Source organism: Mustela lutreola, chromosome 7 (genome assembly GCF_030435805.1).
Source record: "Mustela lutreola isolate mMusLut2 chromosome 7, mMusLut2.pri, whole genome shotgun sequence".
Taxonomy (NCBI): Eukaryota; Metazoa; Chordata; class Mammalia; order Carnivora; family Mustelidae; genus Mustela; species Mustela lutreola.
Genome location: NC_081296.1, coordinates 113,469,682 through 113,496,781, shown reverse-complemented (window position 1 = coordinate 113,496,781; position 27,100 = coordinate 113,469,682). Strand labels below are relative to the sequence as shown.

Genomic DNA, 27,100 nt, shown 5'->3' with positions numbered 1-27,100 from the left:
TTAATGATAATGATAATAAGAAGAGGACCCTTGAGTTGGCAAAATTCTTTTATATGTGTTTTCTACTAGAGTCTCAAGATAGGACAGGGAAAATGTTATCATTTTTAATAATCAGAAAACTGAGTTAAGTTACTTGCACAAAGATATAAAAGTGGCAACACCAGGCCTAACCTAGACCTTTACATTTTAAGCTTAGTGTTGCTTCTACTATACCATACTGTATTTCATTGACTATTCATCCTTCTTGTTTGTTATGGGCTGAATTGTGATTGCTCCCCTCCCCCCAATTCATATGTTGAAGTCTTAACCCCTAGTACCTCAGAATGTGGCTGTATTTGGGGACAGGGTCTTTAAAGAGGTAACTATGGTTAACTGAGGTCTTTGGGGGTGAGCTCTAATCCAATATGACTGGTGTCCTTATAAGAAGATATTAGGACACAGGTAACATGTAGAGGGAAGATCATCTGAAGACACCGAGGCCATCTAATAAACCAAAAAGAGAGGGCCTCAGAACTAACCCTGCTGACATCTTGATCTTGGCCTTCTAGTCTCTAGAACTATGAGGAAATACATATGTTGTTTGAGCCATCCAACTGGTGGTACTTTATTATGGCAGCCCTAGCAAACTAATATATGACGGAATGTGTGATCCTGTGATCTTGAAATTCGTCTCCTTGAAATGTAACATATTTCATCGAATTTAAGACTACAACAATTGTTAAGCTATGTCAGTATTCTGTGTATACTAAGAAAGAAAAACAATTGGTTAGGTAAACTATGACATGCTATCATAGCCAGATTTCAGGTATGTTTAAAAAAATAAGCAGCAGATATCTCAGAATTGGTAAACTGTAGTAAATTTAACTTATTTTGTTCTGTTCTTATGGAGAAGTTTAAACATCACAACCTTCAATAAAGTTGTTCACAGAAATAAATCACAGACTTTCAAACTTTACCAGTGCAGTGCTTATAAATGAAAAGAGTTTTTTCAAGTCAGACTGAGAAAAGTGTCTCAGTTATGTTAATATATTACTTTCATGAAATTATGTGCTTAAACTATCAGTTTTAATATGTTAAAGCCAGTCGTATAAAAATCATACATAATAATTTCAAGTGCTGAATATTGTCTGCCATACCATATTTTCGGCTGCTACTCATTTAAAAATGTTCATTAAACTTATTATTTATTTATTATAAATTTATATTACTTATTATATTTAAGAAAGAAAACTCCAAAACAACTATGTTGAATGTGATTTCGGAACTCTTACATCTTTTTTTTCTTCCTTCCCCTCTTCCTTCCTTCCTTCCTTCCTTTCAGATTTTGTTTATTTGGCAGAGAAAGAGAGAGCAGTCTAGCATGGGGAGCAGGAGAGGGAGAAGCAGGCTCCTCACTGGGCAGGGAGCCCCATATGGGGCTTGATCCCAGGACCCTGGGATCATGACCTAGGCCCAAGGCAGATGCTTAACTGACTGAGCCAACCAGCCACCCCCTACATTTCTTTAACTACAAGTGTTTACCATTGTTTGAAAAACTCTTACTTACTTAACTAAAGAGTTAAATTCTAGATAAATTTGACCCCTAATCCCTAAGATTCTAACTTGTCCCTACAGCCTCACTCTGCCATTCCCCAAAGCCCCCACTTTTCCCCATCTTCTTGCTAATATAACACAGTAGATGAAATGTAGGTTCATAAGCTCTCTCTCCTGGACCCTGGCATGGCCTCATCACTGCTTACATTTGTCTTCTTTCCTACAGCTTTTTCCTTCTTGCCCCTTTAGATCTCAGAATTGTTTCTTCCTGTTTAGTCTTTAACCTAACTCACTTATAAACCTCCAAATATGTTCATAACCTAGCCACGTTCTGACTTCTTACCTTCTTTTTTAGGGACAAGCACCTTGAGTGTGCAACCTCTGTCTGCTCTCTTTACTGCCTATCCAACCACTTCCCTCTACATTGTTTTCACTTTGAGTTTTTCTCTTCCCACATTTCCAAATCTGATCCACTTCAGTTACTGTAGGTGGTCTTCTTTTCGTTGAATCCAGTTTTCTTGAAAAAAATCGAACATTTTTTTAAAGGTCTCATTCTTCCCATCATTTGGGTGGCTCCATTGGTTAAGCATCTTTCTTGGCTAGGTCATGATCCCGGGGTACTGGGATCCAGCCCCACACTGGGCTCCCTACTCAGTGGGGAGTCTGCTTCTCCCTCTCCCTCTGCTGTCCCCCTACCCCTGCTTGTGTGTGCGTTCTCTCTCCCACTGTCAAATAAGTAAATAAAATCCTTGAGGAAAAAATTAAATGCAGTTTGGAGTCACCTTTTACTCACCCTTCCCACTTACACCACTCTAGCCCAGACTCTTTCTGTCATTTGTTGTATAGAAAATGCATGTGCTTTGAAGTCACACAGAGCTGTGTTTGACTCTGCACTATACCATTCACTGGTGTAAACTTAGGCAAATTATTTAAAGCTACTGAGATTTAATTTCATTTTTTGTAAAATGCGTATAAAATTATTTAGCATGTTGAGTTGCTGTGAAGGTTGAATGAGATCATCCTTGTAGACAAATACTTGCCAAATGACTCAGTAAATGATAGTTATAATCGTCAGAGTCAACTGCCTCATTCCCTGCGTGAGACAGCTCCATTCTGATTTGCCACGCTAGCCACGGCAAGAGAACACACCCCTTTTTTGTTATTATATTTAAATAGACTGTCCAGGGCTAGCTTGTCTGCTTTTTTTTGGTATGTCACATATCTTTTAAAAGATCTGCAATTGTAGTGCTTAATTTCTTGTTCTTTTAAGGCTTAATCTCTTGTGTTTTTGAGGCAACTCACAGCACATTTGATAGGCAAAAAGATGCATTAAATTTTTAAAAAATATGATCTAGAAAAGCCTGTCTTTCAGAAAAAAGTTATCATACTCAGATAAACTATACAAATATCTCCCTATATGTCTCAATGATGGGTCTTCCCACCTTTCTTCTATGTCATTAAATAATTATTGTTAGACTAATGTTCCAAATTGTTTTTTCCCCTTCCACTTTTCTAAAGATTTACAATTCCTACCCATTTTCAATTGCAAAATGAGCATTCTACATCCAACTGATCATGTGTAGAGGCTCTGTAACTCTCTCAGAGATGTGCACACTCTATTTTTATCAGGTTGGTCCCTTTTAAAATGTTGGCCAATAGACACCATAGTCATACTCTTGTGACTCTTTCCCCACTACTTGCAGAACTCTTGGGGTCATGCTCACCCTCAATCTAAATTTTATCAATCATTCAAAAAGTCCTTTAGTGTTTCAATTTCTCTTTTCTCTAAACTTCTATTGCACTTAAGTTAGTAACAAATAGTTACTCAGAACTAATTTGTCTTTCTTTCAATATTATATTCACAGTAGATCTTAAACTACTTTAGAACAAGGACCTCAACTATATGTAATTACAAAAATATAGGGTTTCTGTGTATTTCTTAGTACTTAGCCCAATTCTGGGTTTCATAAGTACTTGTGAATTACTGACTTGCTATCTTCTATAGGCTTTTTAAATTAACATAATGTAAAGTAAATTATGATATAATACCATATATAACCCCAGACCACTGCATTTTCTAGGGCTAGAAATAAAATATTCTGTAGCCCTAGAATATTGCATTTATATTATTTATGTAAATAACCCAATAATTTACATTATTTATGTAAATAACCCATTTGTTATTACTAAAATATTTTCTGTTTTAAATAAATGTTAATGCTGATACTTGCTTATTAAAATAGTATTATAAATCAACTTTTAATAATAAAGACAATCAGAGAAAGACAATTATCATATGATCTCTCTGATATGAGGAATTTGAGAGGCAGGGCGGGGGGTTTGGTGGATAGGGAAGGAAAAAATGAAACAAGATGGCATCAGGAGGGAGACAAACCATAAGAAACACTTACTCTCACAAAACAAACTGAGGATTGCTTGGGGAAGGGGCATGGAGAGGGTGGTTGAGTTATGGACATTGGGGAGGGTTTGTGATATGGTGAGTGCTGTGAAATGTGTAAGCCTGATGATTCACAGACGTGTACTGCTGGGGCAAATAATACATTATATGTTTAAAAAAATAATTAATAAAAAATTATCAAAAAATAATAATAAATACTTACACATTGACAGTGTTGCTACTCACCCTGTAGAAAGAGGAATTTTAAATTTCTTAGTCTGTTAAGCTGTAGCTGAATTAAATTACAAATTCCATTGTAGCCCAAATGAAGCACTTCTAAACTGTGCATTATTGGAGGCAAATTTTCACTGCTCATTGTATCTCTGAAACATATACATAAGTTCAAGCCCATAAATTTAATTTCAAATGAGCTGTATCATAAAAATTCTGATTATTTACTTACTACAAGTTGAAGTTTAAAAAAAATAATTTACTAGCAAACCAGGATTTAACTATAATGTTATCTTTTTTGTACTTTATATATAATAATCACTTTTTAGTCTTTAAAAACATTTTTATGTGGTAAAGAACAAAGTACAGAAAGAGCTGTTTGAAATGAAAGGCAAGTGCCAGCACAATCATTCTAGAAAAAGAAAAAAAGAGCATCCAGATTGGAAAAGAATGAGTAAAATGATCTTTATTTTCGGATGACATTATTTTGTATTTTAAAAAATCCTAAGGAATTCACCGAAAAACTTACTTCACTAAAAATGAGTTCAGCAAGATTAATATATAAAAATTAGCTGAATGTCTCCACACCATCAATAAACTGAGAATGAAAGTAAGAAATCTACTCAATAGTATAAAAAAGAACAAAATGCGTGAGAAAAATTAACAAAAATAGTGTAAAATATATACACAGAAAACTATAAAACACTGCTGAGATAAAATAATGATTATGTAAGTGGAGAAACAATTATGTAAGTTAATGGAATAGAGGATTCAGTATTAATAAAATAACAACTCTCCCCAAATTGATCAATTGATTCAATGCAGTCTCCATCAAAAGCCCAGCAGGATTCCCCCCACACCCCAAAATTTCCTTATTTATAAAGGAAATGTAAAGAACTTAGAATATTCAAAATAATCATTAAAAAGAAAAAAAGTTGGGAGGGTTTATAATCTCTGATTTAAAAACTTTTAAGTGGCAGTAATCAAACTAATCTGGTACTGGCAAAAGGGTAGACAGATCAATATAATATAATTAAGAGTCCAGGAATAAACTTTTACATTTGTGATCAATTGATTTTCAGTGAAGTTACCAAGGCAATTCAGCAAGGGAAAAGATAGGATGCTGGGACAAATAGATATCCACATGCAAAAAGATTAATTTAGAGCTGACATTTTCCCTCATAATATGCACAGAAATTAACTCAGAATGGATCTTAAGCCTAAATGTAAGAGAAAAAACATAAAACTTTTTGAATAAAACATGAGAAAATCTTTGTGACGTTAGGTTAGGCAAAGAATTGTTAGGTAGAACACCAAAGTCACAATCTGTAAGAGAAAAAGTTGATAAATTAAACTTAATAAAAATTAAAATTCCTTTTAAATGACAGCATTTAAGAAAATGAAAAGATAAGCTATTGAGAGAAAATGCTTATAAATCATGAGATACCACTTCAAATCCACTAGAATGGTTGTAATAAAAAATATAAACAGTAAGTATTGATGAGGATGGGGAGAAATTAGAATCCTCATAAACTCTTACTAATAATGTAGAATGGTACAACCACTTTGAAAAACAGTTTGGTAGTTTCTTAAAAAGTTAAACATGAAAATACCATATGACCCAGAATTTCACTCCTAGGTTTCTACCCAACAGAAATGAAAACACAAGTGCTTGCAAATACGTCTACACAAATGTTTATAGAAGCATTTTCAATTCTAGCCCCAATGTGGAAGCAATCCAAATGTCCATCAGCTGGTGAAGAGATAAATGTGAATGTGGCATATCCATCCAACAGAGTACCTAACATATTCAGCAATAGAAAGGAATGAATCACTAAAAGATGCTGTAACATAGATGAACCTCAGAAACATTATGCCAAATGTAAGAAGTCAGATACAAAAGACCACATACTATGTGATTCTCTTCATAGGAAATGTATAGAAAACACAACTCTGTGGAAAGTGTATTAGTGGTTTCTTGGGAACTAGAGCTAGAAAAGGGAACTGACCACAGATGGACATGACAGATCTTTTTGATGTGTGGCAAAAATGTTCTAAAAGTGTATTGTGGTAATAGTTGTACAGCTATAAATTTGGGGAAAATTATATACCTAAAATGCGTAAATATGGTGTGTAAACTATACTTCAGTAAAGCGGTTGCAAAATATTAATAGTCCCAATGTAAAGGATATGTATAAATGAAATAGAGTAGCTTTAATCAAACTAGCCTCAAACTAGAAACAACCCAAATGCTCATCAACAATAAGTAGATAAATAATTTGTCACATAATCTATAGTGGTATACTACTCAGCAGTAAAATGAAATGAATTACTGACACTTGCAACAACATAGATGAATCTCAAAAAAATTATGCTGAATGAAAGAAGCCAGACACAAAAGACTCCTTACTATATGATTGCAATCATAAGAAATTCTAGAACAGGACAAAATGACAGTGATAGAAACCAACTCAGTGGTTGTTTCTAGGGGTCAGGGTGTGGGGGAGGGGACTACATTAGATGTAAGGTAGGTTTTTGGGATGGGAATGGTCTGTACCTTGATTGTAGTAATGGTTATATGACTGAATACATTTGTCAGAATTCATTAAACTGTACACTTAAATTGGCGAATTTTATTATACATAAGTTATACTTTGGGAAAGGTGGATGAAAACACAACTCTTTCCTGGGATAACTGAAATAAAAGTATCATGTGTTGGAGATAATGTATATCTCTTTGTGTTCCACCAAAAATGTGTTGGAAGGTGGGAGGTATGTCCTCATTTTCTTTATAAAGTATCTTTTCCATTGGTGCTGGGGCATTAAATAACTAGATAAATAATTTAGGAACACAAACAAAATAAATGTTAAAAGAAACCTAAGTCCATGCTACTGGGTAAGGAGTTCTTTAGTGAGGTGATGAAAACACTTTAGGATAGGATAACTTTGTGTGTATCCTAAAATAATCACTGAATCATACACATACAGGGTGAGATTACTATATGTGAATTGCATCTTAATTAAAAAAAATTAAACATACAAGATCTCATTTTCTTTACAACATACATATGAAATGGAGGAAGCAGGAGAAAAGCAATGACAAAGGACTATTTTGAGTATCTTTTCATTTGTGTCATTTATTTTTGGCATGTAGCTATTAAATACGTATGAAAGAGAAATGTATACTACCACTATCGCTAATGCAACTAACTGCTTTTTAAACTCCCAATCAAATTTTTTTGTAATTGTGAAAAAAAAAATAGTAACCTGTTTATTTTTGAAGTTCCTTGTTGTCCGTAGCCACTTGAAGGCACTTTCTGGTAGAGTAGCTGTCTGTTGGTCAAATGAGTCTGAGGTTTTACTCTGGGCACGATGGATTCAATATGATTATAATTGAGGCATAAGACCTGTAGAAAGAACACCTTATTCATCAGATATTTAAATATGAAAACTGCTGTATATATATATTTTTGGTTTGAGATTATCAACATCCTAAAAACTGTTAAGATGGTATAAATAAAACTTGATCTATACATCATACTTTAAGAATATATCAATGTTAAAATGACATAAATTTCTATATCCCAAAAGGTTTGGTCTTAGGCTTTGAATGTGTTTTTTATAATCTAACTTGCTGGGAAATAACAAGATTTCAAACAAAATAATGGAGACCCTAGAAAGCTGCTCAACAGTCTCAATCTATTTTCCTAACTTCTTCAAGCCTGATATGAATGAAATAACTGTTTAGTTGGAGAGATCACCATTTGCCTATGTTTAAAAGGCCTTTGAAGATAGCTCAGCTAAAGAGGACAGGAGGGACAGGAGGCAAAAGGCTGTTTTGAGAACCTCAGTATCCTCCAATTTCATTCCATACCCACCTCACTATAGAGGCACACCTTCCATCCCACCACCTAACTGCAAAGTAAGAGTTACTGCTTACAATACTGAGCAATCCAAAAAATAATTTTGGAAAGTAATACTGTTTCTTGCTTGGTAAAACAAATATAAAACTGAGCAATCCAAAAAATAATTTTGGAAAGTAATACTGTTTCTTGCTTGGTAACAAAAATTTTTTTAGGAAAATTTAAAAAATCTATTTAAATCTCATTGATTTTGATTTATATTTCTCTTCTTTCATAACATAAAAATACATTTTAATCCAAAGTAAAGAAGATTACAACTTGCATTAAAAACCTTGAAAAAAAAAATCTGTGAATGACTCACCTTCACTTTAGGCAGATAGATTAATCCACTGAATGAGGTAAGATTATTGTTTTGCAGATTCACATTACATACATTTCTAAATTGGTCAACTGGAATCAAATCCACAGTTCTGAATTTAGATAAACACAGTCATAATTTTAATAGGAGAATTATGTAGGTGAATCATTCATGTACAATCCCAAAAACATTTTGAAAATAACTCATATGACAAATGCTATGAAAAAGAATTGCCTTAGTGTAAAATGTATGGGTCAAATAACTGGATAAATGTGTGTTTTTGTTGGACACACAGGTAAGAAAATGACATAGAATTTGTTTGCTTTAAAAATGTCCATTACCACATAAACATAGCCCGATCATGAAAGAAACTTTTTAAACAAACATCTCCAATTTCTTTATAAGGTTACATACATGTTCATGAATTTGATGTTGTAAATCACAAGATTTTTCAGGTTATATGCTTCAGAGAATATATGTGAAACATGTTATTTCTGAAATACCAGGAGGAGGTTAGGGATGGGAAAGGAAAGAGGAAAGAAGGCAGGTGAGGTCTTTGAAAAGAGTTTTCTATGCAATCTCCTGAAAATCTTTATGGCATTCCACCTTGTAAGGATGCTTTTGTAATTAAAAAGAATGCTTGATTCCTAGTCCAGAGTTTTACAACTGTTCCACCTTCCTTTGTGCCATGATAGAGAAGAGTATACAGCTAAATTACCTTGCCTTAACCATTTCTTTTTTTTTTTTTTTGCCTTAACCACTTCTTTAAACAAATCCTAAACCCTGTAGTTATCCTTATGACATACTTTTATCCATTGATAAGTCATTTGTTCAATGTATTTGATTAGTTATTTCCAAGTACAGACAATGTGTTTGGAAAGGCTACAACAAATATGAAAACAAACCATCTCTGCCCTCATGAAACGAGATCCATAAAAATTAAAATAAAAAAGGAAAGTAGATATAATATATTTAGATGTAGTGGCATTTTAGAGAAAGAAAAACGGATCTGGGGAAGTCAGGAGTCACTTCACAGTGGAGAAAGACCTTAGAATGACCCTTGGAGAATTTATAGGTGTTTGTCAGGCAAATTAGAAAGAGAGTTTCAGGTAGTGGAACAAGTAAAAGCAAGGTAGAAACAGAATCACAGCACCTTTAATCACAAGGTAATCTTAATCTTAATCACAGATTAAGAAATTAGAATATTCTAGAACTTCTGGAGTATAAAGAGTAATGGACAGTAAAGGTAAGGATTATAAGAAATAAAAATAAGTAATTAAAGAGTCTAACCCTAACCCCAACCCATACAAAGAAATTTTACATTTTATTCTGTAGACAGTGGAATGCCACTGAACAAGGTTGAGAAAGGAAGTGATCTGATAAAACTTGCATCTTAGAAGGCAGTATGGATAATAAATGGATTTGCAGGGAAGGTTATGAAACACAAAAAACCCAAAACTATCACCAAGAGAGCTTCTACAATACTTCATTTCCCAATGTAGGCCAGTGGTAGTGGCTGTGGAAATAAGAGGGGAATTATGAGACATACTTAACAATATGGACTCTGTAGAACGTGGTGATCAATTACAAGTGGGGGACAAAGTAGAGAGAAATGATCCTTAGATTTTTGGGTTGGGCAACAACAGCAGGTGGATATTATCTTCTCCATGCTATATCTAAAAAGCAACTGAATATTCAAGTAAAGAGCTCAGGTTTGGGCTAAATTTAAAGAGCCATCATATAAATTAAAACTATGGCTAAAGATATCTGTCCGTGAAGAGTGCAGAATGAGAGAGGAGAGAAAAGAATTTATTTGCCAGGAAGACAGTGAGAAGAATAGCATCAGAGAAATGGTGGTGGGAAAAGCCAGACTATACTGAGTTAGAGTAATATGATGACATTTTATTTTTTAAGATTTATTGATTTATTTTAGAGAGAGGAGAGAGAGAAAGCAGGGGGAGGGAGAAGGAGAAGGAGAGATAAAAGCAATATCTCCATTGAGTCTGGAGATACAGGGCTCGATCTCAAGACGTTGAGAATATGATGACATTTTAAATCATAATGTGTGATAATGCATTTCAAAGAGTGGTGAAGTTAGCATGAGATTTTGAAGCAGGAAAGATGATTTTCTGAATTTCTGGTTATATCTGGATAAGATGTGCATTAAATTATAAAACTTAGAAAATGATATTACATATTTAGCTATAGTATCAAAAAGCATATAATAAAATGATTATACCTGATGGATGATGAAGTCCAATTTAGTTCTTGCATTTGGGTGAAGTTTGAATGTCCATGTCGTTCTGCAATCATATCAGAAGTAAGTCTGCCACCAAACAAATCTTTTGCACATTCAGTCTCTGGTGGTTCCTATATATAAGGACATTTAGAAAGTGATGCCTTCTCTTGCAGATGACTAAATGACATAAAGGAGACTGAAAGGTGCAGAGAAGAAGGCAGACCAGCTAGGGAGGAGCAACCCTGTGGGGAGTTCCCTGGCATATATTGTGATTTATAATAAATATATATTTAGTCTTTATCCACTGTGCCTGGCCTAGTCATAAGGTTAGGCAAGAGAGCAGGGGAAACATAGCCTATTGAAATGATGCCCATATGGGGCAGGGCCCTAGGGAAATTTGAGGAGTACATTAAAATAGGACACATGGATGTCCATCAGAACTCCAATCAGAAAGGTGATTGGAATTGACAAGCAGATATCCCCATATGCTCACTTAAGGTAGCCACCTGGGTTTATGAAGTAGATGGACATTGGGGGGGGGGGGTTTACAGCAATGCAGAGATGGTCTGAATGTAGACATATTCCTCTTGCACCCTCTGAGGCACTAAATGCAGTAAGTACTGTTCTGTCTGCCAGCAAAAGAGATTGAGACTGCAGAAGACCATGTGGCAGATTTCCCTGGTGGGAAGGCCTTGAACATAGCTGGCAAGTCAAACTGTTTCTGGTAGCCCTAAGGCATATAAAAGGGTCTTGACAGAAATCGATACTGACTCTGGACTGGGTTTTGCTTACCCAGTGGTAAATGCAAATGCTCAGAGTGCTATAAAAGAACTGGGACAGAAGATAGCATGCCAATTTAGACCAATGACTGTTCTTTCTTCAGACCAAAGAACATACTTGACAGCCCATAATGTCCAACAATGGTCATTAAGATATCCTCCTTAAGAGTAATAGCTTGATAAAGAATTGGAATGGATAATTAAAATACTGGTTGTCTAAAACAGGAAGATAAGTGCATAAAGGGCTGGTTTACACACCTTCATGAGAATGCTAACAGAGTGTGATCATGAGTGGGGCTAAAGGAATGTCCATAGATTTCTCTGTTTTTCTGGTGGCTGTGGGAAAGAATGCTGGTGTAACTATGCAGTTCCTGGTAAGGGAAGATGATGCTCGTATACCACTATCCTTTTTATTCTTCCCCACATTGCCTCAGCTTTTTTTTCCTACCTGATCATAGGACATGGCTACAACTGTAAGGGCTGGAAATGGGAATGATTCCTGAAAAAGAAACTATATGTTTCTAAACCTTCTGTCAGAATTCCTGAGGACCTTAAAGGCCCCATCTGACAAAACTGTAGTTAACAGTGAATTTAGTTATATTTTCTAGGGGAAAAATATCCTACTACTAGTCTTGCATCTATCTATATAATCTCACCATATCCACACGGGAGTGGAGTGAGAGTAAAGTACTTGCTAAACTATTACTGTTGTCTACAATCTAGATCAGCATAGTGACCCTAACTATTGTCCCTTTCAAAGGTGGAAAAGTTTGGGTATAAATGGAGAGAAGAAGAAATATGGGTGAAGGAATTAATAAATATAACCTATTAATAAATAGGTTATATAATAAGTTATATAATGATGGAAATCCAGTGTTACATTAACACTTCAAAAGTGTCTTAGAAAATGAAACAAGATGGGATTGGGAGGGAGACAAACCATAAGTGACTCTTAATCTCACAAAACAAACTGAGGGTTGCCGGTGGGGAGGGGGGTTGGGAGAAGGGGGGTGGGGTTATGGACACTGGGGAAGGTATGTGCTGTGAAGTGTGTAAACCTGGTGATTCACAGACCTGTACCGCTGGGGGTAAAAATATATGTTTATAAAAAATAAAAAATTTAAAAAAAAGAGTCTTAGAGCAGGTGATACTATCAACTGATGAATGGATAAAGATGTGGTACCTGTATACAATGGAATATTGTTCAGGCATAAAAGAGAATAAAACCTGGCCATTTGCAATGATGTGGATGGAGCTAGAGTATATTATGCTAAATAAAATAAATCAGAGAAAGATAGATGCCATATGATTTCACTCATATGTGGAATTTAAGAAACCAAACAGATGAACATAGGGGAAGAAAAGAAAGATGAAAAAAGAGAGGGAGGTGAGTGGGGTTTTCTGACATCAGTTCCTGAAATAGCTCCAGAGCCATGAAGTGAAAACAGTGTCTAGTTATTCATAACAAGTTTCTTTCAACCACACCTGAGTTTATATTAAAAGGTGACTTTTGGAAATTCCCTAAGGATGGGGGCTGTTTGCTAGGGAGCCAACTATGGTTAGAGGGTTGGAAGTTTCAGTCCTACCCCCTGAGCTCTGGAGAAGGGAGAAGGGCTACATGTTGAATCAGTCACCATTGGCCACTGATTTAATTAGTCATGCCTACTACATAGTGGAGACATCATATAAACCCAAAAGGAGGGGCTTCAGGAAGCTTCAGGTTGGTGAACACAAGGAGATGCTGGAAAAATGCTTTGCTCAGAGAGAGCATGGAAGTTCAATGCCCCCTCCTATATACGTTGCCCTGTGCCTCTCTTCCATCTGGTTGTTCCTCAGTTTTTTATCCTTTTATAATAAATCAGTAATCTAGTAAACAAATGTTTTCCTGAGTTCTGTGAGCTGCTCTAGCAAATTAAACCCAAGAAGAGGGTCATGGGAACCTCCTTTTGATAGCTGGTTAGTCAGAAGCGTAGGTGCCAACCTGGACTTGTGATTGGTGTCTGAAGTGGGGGCAGAGACAGCACTGTGGGACTGAGCCCTTAGCCTGTGGGATCTGATCCTATCTCCAGATAGAGAGTGTCAGAATTCAGCTGAATTTTGGGTCAGAGAATTGCTTTTATTTGGAAAACTCATACATTTGGTGTCAGAAGTGTGATTATGGTGCAGTGTGAGAGTAAAGGAAACACACAGACATGGGTTTTCCTTTACATCTGGGTTTACTTTTTGCTTCATGTATGTGGGACTTGGTGCTGGAAGCAGCAGAAATACAGAAAAGAAGAGAAAACAAAAATTCACATGAACACCTGCTCTCTATAGTCAAAAGACTAGGAGAGGCGAAGCCTAATAAGCCAGAAAATTTTTAGACCAATAATGGGTCTACTCCAACCAAACTCCATGGAATAAATCTTGGTGCCATCTATACCTGTAAAAGCAGAATGGAAACAGAGACTTCCCTTCTTGCCTTGGTGGAAGAAGGCACCTCTCTTACTGAGCAAGCAGCTTGGACCTTCATCTTCTCCCAATAATAATGCACCTCCCCACACACACACACAGGTGTTACTGGAGAATACTTGGGCAGCCTGTTCTGCTTCCACCCAGTAAAATGGCAGGGCATTCATGAGGCATTTCTGACTGGGAAAAGAGTCAGTGGAGGCCTATGGGGACTATGAGCTTCTACCCTAACCTGGCAGGTAATAAAGCACATATCTCCAGGTTGTCAGCAGAGGCCAGGTGGGGGAATTTAGACTTCTGCCTTCCACGTGACAGCAACCTCACCTTACTTACAGTGACTAGTGACACTGACATACCATTTTTTTTTGTTCACATATATTTTGCCTAAATATTAACTGTATTTTTCTAGGAAATAGGAAGCTGGCTTTAGACCCAAGAGAATGGTGGGGCTTCAGAACAGTTTTCTATCCTGTCCCATAAAATTGTACTCTTTAAGTTTTTAGGCACTGAATTCAGTGGGTACAAATGTAGGCAACATCTTCCCTTTTCTGCCGTCTCAATTTAGATGAGAACTGGCTAAAGGAGAAAATTTTAAAACCCAGATCTAAAATGTGCTTGGGAGACCTCATATGAGTGAGAAGGCAATGTTCAAAATGATTATGGCCTTTGGATATATGAATTGAATTGAACCAAATGCTATGAATCATAAAACGGCTTACAATTGAGATTCCATCCAAAGCTTTCAGTTCTGGAAGATGAAATATTACAAACAACCGGTAGTTTTCTTGATTCCATACAATAATATTTCCATACAGGTCAAGAATGACCAGGTTGCATAAACCCTGGGTAATAAAAGCACATACATTTAAAGTTATATCCATATATCTCTATCTCTGTCTCTACCTCTCTCTCTCTCTACACACATATATACATGCATATCCATCTACTCACACACAAAGATATACATCTCCCTACATCTCTCTCTCTCTCTCTCTCTATATATATATATATATATATATATATTTATATATACACATACATACATATAGAGAGAGAGAGAGCAAGTTTTTTTCTCCTTAGTAGTTTAACCATCCTTGAATTTTAATATTTGAATTACTCAGTCATCACTTCATAGTGATTTCAGTGTACATTTAGTGATATACATAGTGATTTAAGTATATATTTTATTGCAGGAGTTATCCTTGCAGACCAGAAAGTTCGATTTTTGTACAATATTTCAGTGGTATGTGTTAAATGATCAGAATCTCTTTTAGGATGCTGCTGCTAAATATATTACTACCAGTAGTAAAGACATAGAGGGAACTTTGCTAAGGTTAAAACCATATGCTTTGTTTATGGAATACTGTCCAATTAAATAGTATGCATGTGTGTATATAGATGTAACAGGAATAAAAAACACTGCCTTCTGATGAGTGATGTTATTCTATCTTCTGAGAGAGTAGCAGAATTCATCTTAAGGGAAAATGGCATTCTTATTAGACAGGAAATTTTGATGTGCCTTTGTTGTGCAGGAAGAGCCTAGAGTAGAGGGGGATGGGAGAGTTAGTTAGGACAAGCTGGAGAAACACTACTCTGCATCACTATGTATGGTTTATTTTTGTTGCACCTATCACTAACCAGGTGGTCTCTGCAGCTTTAGAAGTAGTAGTTGTATTGGGGGAGTAGGAAGGGAGAAGACTGAACACAAGGAAAGATAGGAAACAAATGAAAGTTTCTGGTAGAAGGTAAAATCCTGGCGATATGATATCAGTAAAAGGTAAAGAGGTCATCACGAGAATCCCAGTGGTAGGGAATGGCCACTGAACTTTAGAAACAGTGAAGTCACACAATGGATTTGAAGTGAATTCCTCTTCTGTGCTGTAGTAAATCTCCATTTTATGCAACTCTTCAGAAAAGCCTGTTTTACAGTAGCTTTGACATAGATGTTTTGTTGGAAGAATTAAAGAGACAAAATTAGGCAAAGTCAGCCAGAAAGATTTGGAGTCACCAGTAAGAACAGTTAAGTAAGTGAGAGATAATCAAGAGTTCCTCTGAGAACAGGAAATGTTAAAGATTCTTACTCCCCAATCAGACTGGGTAATCCTTGGAAATACTGAGGAAGGCACTAGTTAGAAGGGGTGGGGCTTGAATATTTTATTTGTACTAAAAAAAAAAAAATTTTTTTTCCCTAAGTAGGTTGTCAACTTGGGTATGTTACATATACGTATGTTTTTATATATGTATAAATTGAATGCAAGTATATTTTAGTAAACCTTGTTGTTCTTGATTTTTATTTTTTTAAAATGTTTTCCAAATCCTATACATTGAACATGCATTATTTTCATAATATAAAGAAATAATACATATTTTAAAGAACAAAAACATTACCACCCCAGTCACCTTTAAATTGTAGATCTCCTGATTGAGAGCAATATAGTTATTGCTTATGTATAATTCAATCAGAGTAATAGCTTTTTGTAAACCACTCAATGAAGTAATTCTGTTGTTCTCAAGAGAAAGGAAGTGAAGATGAAGCAAGTTATCAAAGGTGTGTTTTTCCAGACCAGTGAGAAGATTATTATTTATGCTGAGGCGGGTTAACTTAGTCAGCTTGGAAATGCCTAGAAAAATAAGTAAATTCAAGAAAAGATTCAGATAGGATAGAAAAGTTAATTTAAAAAAATAACTGACAGGCTGCCTTACTTTTTACAGACTGTATATTATTAGCTATCGTTGTTTTAGTTTTTGTTTAAGAAGGATATAATGTGTATAAAGTCCCAGCTAATAAATTCCAGTTTGGGATTTCTAAGTAGACTCAGTCTTTGAGGTTTTAAGGGAAGGTATTATGTAGGAAATATTGAATGTTGCTTTCAAATGAACTTCAAATGATATAATTAAGATTTTCACTATCATAGTAACACAAAGCTCAAAAAAAAAAAAAAAACAGCCCCCATTTTAAAACAGTAAAGGTAAGAAAGTAGATACAACACTTTGTAAAGTATTCCTCATTGTGGCATCATTCGTATTAAAAGGAATCATTTGGCCTAATTCTACCTTTGTGTACTTAAAAGTACTTTAAGACAGAACTTTAGAATATGTCACCTCTTATCACAATCTAACTCTTATGTACGCTGTGTATTGGAGATACTTTTTAAAAAATTTTTTCAATTTATTTATTTTCAGAAAAACAGCATTCATTATTTTTTCACCACACCCAGTGCTCCATGCAATCCGTGCCCTCTATAATACCCACCACCTGGTACCCCAACCTCCCAATCCCCGCCACTTCAAACCCCTCAGATTGTTTTTCAGAGTCCATAGTCTCTCGTGATTCACCTCCCCTTCCAATTTACCCCAACTCCCTTCTCCTCTCTAACACCCCTTGTCCTTGGAGGTACTTTTTAAGTGTAGGTAGGATGGTGGATAAGGTGAAAGATGAGAACTTTGGAGTCAGAGTTGGTTTCAAATGTGTAACTTCTAGATTTGGGACCATAAGCATATTATGTAAAATTTTGTAACCTCTGTGCCTCATTTCCCTCATCCATAAAAAGGATGTACTTTAGGGAGCCTGCCTGGCTCAACTGGTTGGGCATCCAACTCTTGATCTCAGCTCAGGTCTTAATCTCATGGTTGTTAAGTTCAGGCCCCATGTTGGGCGTGGAGCCTTCTTAAAAAAAAAAAAAAAAAAATACCGAAATCTGCTTCTAAGGGGTTATGGAATCAAATGGAATGGCACTTGAAAAACATCAGTTACAGCTTTTGACAAATAATTTGTTTTCAGTACATTTTGTCCTTGCTGGCCTTTCACATAAGCCTTCATCATGAGACTATGTAAACTGAAAGTAAACTGATCCAGCAAGTAGGATAAAACCATTAAGGCAAAAATCCTTAGATGGATATTAAACCTATCTGTGTCTGGAGAAAATAAGAGAAATAAACTTTAGTGAGATAAAACTATTACCTCTGAAAAGGGGGTATAGGAAAAATACAGGTTGGAGGATTCTTCTCTTCAGTGAGATTATGGATGGGAATAAGAAGGAAACCCGGTTCTCATTTATACATACAAAACAAAACTAACACCCTATAGTATGGGAATGGAAGACAAGTGACAGATCCAGAGACAAATCTCTGAGCTACCCCTGGGTTTATTCAAATGAAATCTACAGAGGAGAAGCCTTTGTGGAGGACACTTTCACTAAGTGTCCCAAGTGATTTTTGTGATCAAGCAAGTTTTAGAAGCAGATTTCAGAGTCACCAAAATAGAGTATAACTAATGTTATACATGCTGTTTTTTAAAGATATTTAGAACTTGCTTTTGTATATGTAATTTTTTGAAACAGAATTTTCTAGTTTATGAAAATGCACACACACGTGCTGAAAAGGACCCAATTCAAAAGTGAGTAAAGTATAAATTCTCTTCCAGTCATGATTTCCAATTCTTACCTTCTCTTCTTGACAAGACAATCTTGTTAGCAAAATGTACAACCAGAAATATTCTATACCCAGATAAATCCCACATTAGTAAAGTTGCTTGATAGTACTTTGTATGGGTCCCTATAAAAGGTTATATAGTACATTTGATTTTCAACCTCTAGAGAATAAAGTTTTCATTTTTTTTTAAGTTTTCACATTTCCAAATGTAACCTTAATTCCATATTTTGAAAAATGAACTGGGCTGTTTTATCTTTTTCAAAAGCATACCACACTCATTCATTTATTTTTCCCACTCTGTAGATATTAATTACTGCCTGTTTTGTTATGTACTAGGTTTGGTAATAGGTGGTAAACATTGGCAGAGAGAGAAGGAAGTCAGAGGAGGTGCAAGTCGGCTAGCAAGGCGCGTTATGCATAGCAACGAGTCACAGAGCCCATCAGTAGATGTGCAGAATGCTCTGACCCAAACCTTGTTGGAATTTCTCTAGACATCTTCCTCCTCAGACTCAGAAATTCTGTCCTCAGTGTTATTCATTTTTTGCTCTTGTTAATTAGATGTTTATTTTTTAAGATTTTCAAATTCTCACATACCTTCTATCTTTGAGATACAGTTTCCATCCAATGTGAGCTCTTCCAAGTTAACACAGGATTCCAAGCCTTCCATTTTAGTGAGACTATTGTTGCTAAATGATGCCCATTTCAAATTTTCCAATTTTTCTAAATTTGTGATTTCAAAGAGATGTTGCCCATCTAAATTTAAAGCAGTTATCTGTAGAATAGTTCATATTTTATGTTACTTCCGAATCTTATCAATAAATTCAGTGCTACAAAAAGGCTAATGAAATAATTTCAAATGTGGGAAGTGATATCAAAGGAATTCCTTCAGGAACTAAAGACATAGTGAAACTTACAAAAGAGTAAGATTTGACAAGATTATAACTCCAAGGGGGACTTATATGGTTTTATGACACTGTGCTGTGTCAGATTCCCACCAAAGTGAATGACTTGTCCCAGCTGCTGGGAGTGCTGTTGGCGGAAAGCCTTCAGCTGTCGGCACCTTCCGGGACAGTCTCAGCTGCAGAGAGCTCCCTTGCCCAAGGTCACGCTCCTTCCCAGGCTGGCCCATATCCAATGATGAAGGGATTCAAAGTCCTGGCCATCTCAGCCCAACCTGGGGCAAATTTAAAGAGTCATTCAATTCCCAGTCTCACTGTGGGGTCCGCCCAGGTCACTGGGCCTACATCACAGCTAAATATCTGTATATAGCTGGTAGTAAAAATAATGTATGATGCTTTGTGCAGCAAAAAGAAGCTGGTGGTGCCCTCTAACTCTTCCCTTTATCCTCAGTTGAATTCTGACCAGTTCCCCTAGTACTGTGCCAAGATTCTTGGTTTCTTTTACATTGCCACCCAAACTTTTGGCTTGATCTCTGGTTCTGAGCTTTCAAATTTGCTTGCTTATTTTGATGTATTATCAAAACCTACCCTTTGGTCTTGCAGTGTACCTTTATTCTAAATCTCCTGTTCTGTGGTGACCACGATTAAGGCGTAATCCCTGTGACATCAATGTTGACAACTTGACTTCCTTGTGTAATTTTAATTTGACTCTTCCAGTTTTCTGCCCCTTACCTATCTGTACCTCTTTATGATACACAGACCAAAGCTGATTAAAATCAATTGAAGTTAGGGGCGCCTGGGTGGCTCAGTGGGTTAAGCCTTCATCTCAGGTCATGATCCCAGGGTCCTGGGATCCAGCCCCACATTGGGCTCCCTGCTCAGCAGGAAGCCTGCCTCCCCCTCTCTCTCTGCCTGCCTCTCTGCCTACTTGTGATCTCTGTCTGTCAAATAAATAAATAAAATCTTTTAAAAAATCAATTGAAGTTAAACTTTTATATTAGGTTTAATAGAATTAGCTGTTACCTTCAAGTACCAGTTTCCACTCAGATGTAAATGTGGTCCTAACTTTGAAATCTGTGTCAGAATTTTGGCAGAAGGCCATATGCTAAGTATCCGTGGTCTCTCTTCTTTAGTACCAGAATGCCGTAAGAGAGAGAACTAATAAAATAAAAAACACATGATGAATAAAAGAAATGACATATAGCAGGTCATTTATATATAGTTTAAAGTATTGTTTCCTAGATGAGTGGCCCAATGAATAATTTTTAAATTTTAAATATATATAAATATAAAATATAATACAGACATAAATTTTATATTAAAATGTAATATATTTAAAATATATTAAATATTCTAATTAATTTAATCATTCATTATTTATATTATTTTAATTATTTTATATTCATAATCATAATATAATAATCATAATTATAATTATATCTATATAATTTATATGACTTATTTATTATATGTTACATATTATATTATTACATTTTATTATGTTATAATTGTATATGAATAATATAATTTATAGAATTCTATATAATTATATAACACAAAATAATTATAAGTATATTTAATATATTTTATATTTATATAGAATTATAATTATGCATAATTATAATTATTAAAATTAAAAATAATTATTAATCTAAAATGAAAATAATTTAAATAAATAAATTTAATTTAAAAATAATTAATTTACTTAATAATTAAATATATTAAAATATAAATAAATATAAATATAAAAAATTTAAAATATAACATTTTATTTGCCTTAAAAATATTTTCAATATCTAGATATACTTTATGTATTTTACCTTTTATTTTAGCAGATATTTAACCATTACAAAATAAAATTTATAGAACTATGAAAGCTGTAATACAAACATCCTTATAATCCATCCATTAAGCAAGTTTCAGAGCTGGAATATTCCTCCTATCCTGGAAGCGCCCTGTGTGCCCCATTTTAACCCTTTCCCTCTCCTTCCCCTTAGAACCCATCATTCACCTCATGTGAATCAATCAATGTCCTAAGAAGCAAATGATCTCAAATATGTTTGTGCTCATAAATATCATTTAATCTTACACATACTGGAACCTTGTATAAATTGAATAATAAATATGGGTTCTTCTATGATTTGCTTTTTTGCTCAATATTGTGTTCATGAGATTGAGATTCATGTGCGCTGCTGTATGTAGTGGTAGTTCATTCATGGGTCATTGCTAGACAGTATTTCCTTACCAATTCTCCCATCAATGAGCACTGGAGCTGATTTCAGTTTTTCACACTGTTGTTACGAATATTCTTGACTCCTGCTGCATACATGCAAGAGTTCCTTTAGAGTTTATACAACTTGGGGGTTATAGGGAAAGTATATATTCAGCTTTCCTAGATAATGCCAAAATATTTTCCAAAGTGGTTATACCACCTGCCACTTCTACTTCAAACTAGATATTGTCAGGCTTTAAAACGTTCACCAACTTGTGACTCTCAATTGGTAGATTGTGTGGTTTTAATGTTCATTTTCTTGAATACTAGTGCAGTAGAGCATCTTCTCCTGTGATTTGGCTATTCTGATTTCCTCTCCAGTATCTTTTGCCTATTTTTCTGTTTGATTGGTTGTCTTTTTTCTGATATATAAATAATATCTTTTGTCAGTTAGATGTGTTGCAAAATTTTCCCCCCAGTATGTAGCTTGTTTTTTTTTCCCTCTATGGTGTGCCCTGTAAGGAACAGATATATTAATTTCAATGTAGACACATCCAGTCTTTTATATTTATGCCCTTAGTTTCTTGTGTAATAAATTCTTTCCTCATTCACGGTCATAATGACAATCTCTGTTCCTAATTCTAAAACTTTCTTGATTTTGACTTTTATAGTGAAGTCCTTGATGTACTTGTCCCAGTGCCTTTTATTGACAAGACTCTCTGATCCGTAAAGGCAGCTCTGTTGGGTTATCAAGTTTTCATGTATGTATGGGTCTATAGTAGGTCTTTATGTTCTGTTCTCTCGGTCTGTACCAAATCTACATTTTTTTAAGTAGACTCCACACCCAGCATGGAGAACAGTGTGGAGCTTGAACTCATGACCCTGAGATCAAGACCTGAGCTGAAATCAACAGTCAGACACTTAACTGATGGAGCCACCCAGGGGCCCCAATTCTGCATTGTCTTAAAGGATTTTAGTTAGTTTTGATTTCCGGTAGAGTAAAACCCCAAATCTTCTTGAGGAATTAATTATATTTTTAGAAACAAAAAAGTTCCTGTCATTTTGAATAGATCCTAAATTAAACAATACATTAAGGAATTAATAGTCAAATATTCTAACAAAAACTAAACAGCTAGAGAACTAGAGTAAATATATTTAAGATGAAGCTACTTTGGCCAAAGTATAGCATTCTTAATCTGGATAATATGCACATTCCCCATGCCCCCAAGTTAATGGTGTGTGTGTGTGTGCGTGCAAGCGCTTTAGCCACACACACATATATAATATCAGTACTAGGTAGGCAATTCACTACGTGCTTTATCAAGGCTTCCAAGCTTACCTTATCCATAGAAGGTTGTTTATTTTCATGCAGGTTCTAGAAAGGACTCTGATAAGTTCAAGTTGATAGGGAAAAAACAGTTACCCTAGAGGCATTTTTGTGGATTTTTGGGGTAGTGTGCAGGGATAAGAATCCATGCAACCAGTTGGTATTTAAATGGGATATATTTAAACGAAAAAAGTTAAAGTGGTATGAATTGTATATATTAACTGATTTTTTATTAGCACACTAAGAGAGGATATAGAATCTTAACAAAAAGCAAGAGTATGGAAAATATAATTTGTATATTCTAAGTAGCAAATATATTAAACAGTAAAATCCAACCTGAGTAATCTTTGTTCCAGTAATAAATTTCATAGCTGCTGTTGCTTCTTCTTCAGAAATGAGGAGTCCATCTAAATGAGTAAGAGTCTTTAATCTGCCAATAACACTCAACCTTAATGTGGCTGGCTTGGGAAAAATAACAAAAAGTTAATTTTTACAAAACATTACATATGTTATGGCATAGAAAGGAGTGCTTTTTCATTCCTTCCCATGTAATTCAAAATTATGTATCTCCCACTATTAGCTATATCTACAAATAAGGGCTTAACTTAGTTCTTTAATAACTGAATTTAAGTTATATTTAAGAACTGATCTGTTTTGTTTGAAGGTGGGTAGCTCTACTCTTATGAAGGAAGGGAAGTCCTGTAAGCTGTTGAAAAGTGTGGTGAAAAGTGTTCAGAGAACAGCAGTGCCTCCCAGTTATCTAGATAAGCAGTTACTCAGCTCTGTGTGCATTTCTATCTGGATCTCTAGCTGTTGACATCCAGTTTGGCAACAGGAAGAGAGCTGTATAATAACCAGGCACATTTTGGGTATGGTCTGTCAAAAGAAAAATATCCTTCAATTTTTCTGAGCAGAAGAGAAAAAAATACAACAATGTAAACATAGTAATATGGCAATTTAATAGAACCATCATTAGCCTCTTTTCAAAATGTTGAACAGTCTTATATACATTTTTGAAAAGCAAGGAAAGGAGGATTCTTGCAATTATAAAATTGGGGCATTTTTTAAATACTTGGGGATACCCTTAAACATAATCATTGAATACTGAAATTTCTTAGCATGAATCTGTGTATCTTTGTGATAAGGAAAAAAGTAGCGTTCAATCAAATTTCCCTTTATAGCAGAACATAAGCCTTTATAATACAGGTTTATCAGGGGAAGTGATAAACTGATTCCCTCCTTAATGATGTCTCTCTTATTGTATTCTATTATTCTTTTTTTAAAAGATTTTATTTATTTAAGTGTGATTGGGTTATGAACACTGGGGAGGGTATGTGCTATGGTGAGTGCTGTGAAATGTGTAAGCCTAATGATTCAGACCTGTACCCCTATGGCAAATAATATATTATATGTTAATAAAAATAATTTAAAAAAGAAAAAGAAAAAAAAAGATTTTATTTATTTATTTGTCAGAGAGAGAGAGAGAGAGCACACAAGCAGGGGGGGGGGGTGGCAGTCAGAGAGAGAAGGCAGCTCCCTGCTGAGCCAGGAGCCCTATGTGGAACTTGATTCCAGGACCCTGGGGTCATGACCTGAGCTAAAGGCAGACGCTTAACCGATTGAGCCACCCAGGTTCCCACATTCTTTTATTTTTGGTCCCATGCCTCATTACAGTAGGTTCTAGCACACTAAACTATATAAACTCTCTCAAGGTTTGCAAATGGCAATAGTATCTAATACTCTTAAAGCCACAGTACTCTCAAACTAGTAAAAGCTTATTAAAAAAAATCTTTTAATAACATTTGATTCATTTGATCACTACCCTACACTAAATTAAAGTTATGAGATACAGATCATTCTAATAAAACAAAGATAGTTTGTCTATTTCTGGCTATTACTGGATAGTAATGAGAAACTGGCTTTGAAATAAAAATGATCATTGGCTTTTTATAAACATATCTGCTACCTACCTTTTGCCATGGATTATGCCGAATATCAAGAGTAAGAAGGCTTGTAGTGTGTTTGCATAACATATTTATTTCATCACCGGATTTTTTCAGTTGATTCCAGCTTAAGTCTAAGTGCTTCAGTTTCATCAGACCTCTAAATCCTTCTAGGGTTATCACATGGTTATGACTTGCATCCAAATATTCAAGGTTATACTGCAACACATACAAATAGAAGTGGTGCTAAAAAGGGTCACAGCTGGTATTTACAGAGTTCTTTTCTTTATGATTCACTAAGTTCTTTGTATGTATTTCTTTATATGTAATTCTTACAGAAAACCTACACAGTAGATACACTGCAATTATGGTATCAACATATGGTATCAACAATACAGGTATTTTATTTTTAGAATGCTCTTAATTCTCAGTTCACTCTTGTAATGTGGAGTGACAGTGTTTGTTTTCATAGAACAGAAGGCAGAGACTAACTGACAAGACAGGTTGGCCCCAACAAACAAGGAATTACTGTTCTTACTATCTGGACTTCTGGTAGCCTGGCTAAAAAAAGTTTCATTTTTAGAGGTAGAAATTAAACCTATTCTATAATTCTCATTTTTAAAAGTACATGACTTTTAATAACTTAAAAATCATTAAACTAATATATGGTCTATGTTGGAAATTTGGGAAATGTAGTAAATAAATTAAAAGAAAAATAGAAAAAACATGTAATTCTGAACTTAGAAGGAACCACTGAGAACATTGTTTTTTTAATTATATGTGCAAATATTTTCCTTACAAAAAATTATTATATATATATATATATATATATATATATATATATATATATAGTATTATATAGAGATTTGTATCCCTTTGGGTGTTCACACATCATTAAGTATTCTTCAAAATGGTTTTTCATGATTGTATAATATTCCAATAAGTGAACTGTTAGGATCATTTTTAAAGATTTACTATGAACAATTATGTGGCTTCTAATTGTTGGCAGCACTGCAACAAAGATCCATGATTGTGATAATTAAACTGAGACTCTTTTATTTTTTCAGAAAAGATTTTTAGAAGTGGGATTATAAGTTTTAAGGATTTCTATATTAAGATTTTTTTAACTTTTTTTTTTTTTTTTTAAGTAGGCTCCATGAATGGTGGGGAGCCTAACACAGGGCTCAGACTCATGACCATGACCTGAGATCAGGAGCTGGACACTCAACCAACTGAGCCATGCAGGCATCCCTATATTGTTAAGATTTTTGATAAATACTGCTAAATAATTTTCAAGGAAGTTTGTACCAATTTTTTCTTCCAACAGTAGGATATGGGAATGCACATTTTCTTAAATACCCACCAGTTCCACCTGCTTTATTTTAATTTATATTGCTTATTACCAGTGAAGTTGAACATCTTTCCATGTGTTTGTATTAGCTATTTTTAAATTTTCATTTTTGTTTATTGTGTTTCTTGTCTTTAGCCATTTATCTATTTAGATCTTCACCTAATTATTTGTAAGAAGTCTTTAAGACTTAATTTGTTACTTTATTTGTTGCAAATAAAATTTTCTTTTAAGGTATATACTAATTCAGACCTAGAAAAAAGAAGAGAACTTTAAGAAGACGTTTTGCAACACATTTTTTTTCTCACTTAATGCTTTTATTTTTTTAAAATTATTTTTATTAACATATAATGTATTATTTTCCCCAGGGGTACAGGTCTTTGAATCATCAGGCTTACACATTTCACAGCACCCACCATAGCACATACGTTCCCCAATGTCCATAACCCAGCCACCCTATCCTTCCCTTCCCACCCCACTGCAACCCTCTGTTTGTGTTGTCAGGTTAAGAGTCTCTTATGGTTTCTCTCCCTCCTGGTCCCATCTTGTTTGCAACATATTTTTTAAAATAAAAGGTAATATTACTATAGATTAACAGTGAACTTGATATCTTTATAGGTAATTCAAAACAGTTGTTTGAATTCAGCATAGAATTAATCACTGCTATAGTTCATGTTCTTGGAAAAGCAGTTATTACAGTGGTTCAGGTTGCAGAAGTTGAATGTACCGATTTAAAAAAAAATCTTTTTTTTCCCCTTTCATTCATTTTTTTTTGAAAAATTTTTTGAAAGATCATTAAAATCTTTCAAAAAATTCCTGGAAACCAAATAATGTTACTGACTTTTTATTCTCATAAAAAAGCATAGTAAAACAACAAACAAACAAACATATAATCATTTGCTATCATAATTTCTTGAACAAAAGGATATTTGATAGTATTTTTTAAAAAGATTTTTTTAATTTATTTGACAGAGAGAGAGATCACAAGTAGGCAGAGAGGTAGGCAGAGAGGCAGGCGGGGGGGGGGGAGCCAGCTCCCCGCCGAGCAGAGAGCCCGATGTGGGGCTCGATCCCAGGACTCTGGGATC

At 34.8% G+C, this 27,100-nt stretch overlaps 1 protein-coding gene across 2 annotated transcripts in view; it reads right to left on the bottom strand.

The window, feature by feature from the left end:
* The window catches only part of LRRC9 (leucine rich repeat containing 9), a 108,679-nt gene that overhangs the window by 22,303 nt on the left and 59,276 nt on the right, over positions 1-27,100 (bottom strand). For both annotated transcript variants that reach the window (XM_059182235.1, XM_059182234.1), the window contains exons 18-27: positions 24,692-24,883; positions 23,058-23,183; positions 20,206-20,340; positions 18,878-19,055; positions 16,253-16,473; positions 14,572-14,694; positions 10,623-10,753; positions 8,387-8,495; positions 7,430-7,569; positions 4,178-4,314 (exon numbers count right to left, since the gene is read on the bottom strand). In XM_059182235.1, coding sequence (XP_059038218.1) covers positions 4,178-4,314; positions 7,430-7,569; positions 8,387-8,495; positions 10,623-10,753; positions 14,572-14,694; positions 16,253-16,473; positions 18,878-19,055; positions 20,206-20,340; positions 23,058-23,183; positions 24,692-24,883 — 1,492 coding nt within the window. The remainder of the gene's footprint in view (positions 1-4,177; positions 4,315-7,429; positions 7,570-8,386; positions 8,496-10,622; positions 10,754-14,571; positions 14,695-16,252; positions 16,474-18,877; positions 19,056-20,205; positions 20,341-23,057; positions 23,184-24,691; positions 24,884-27,100) is intronic.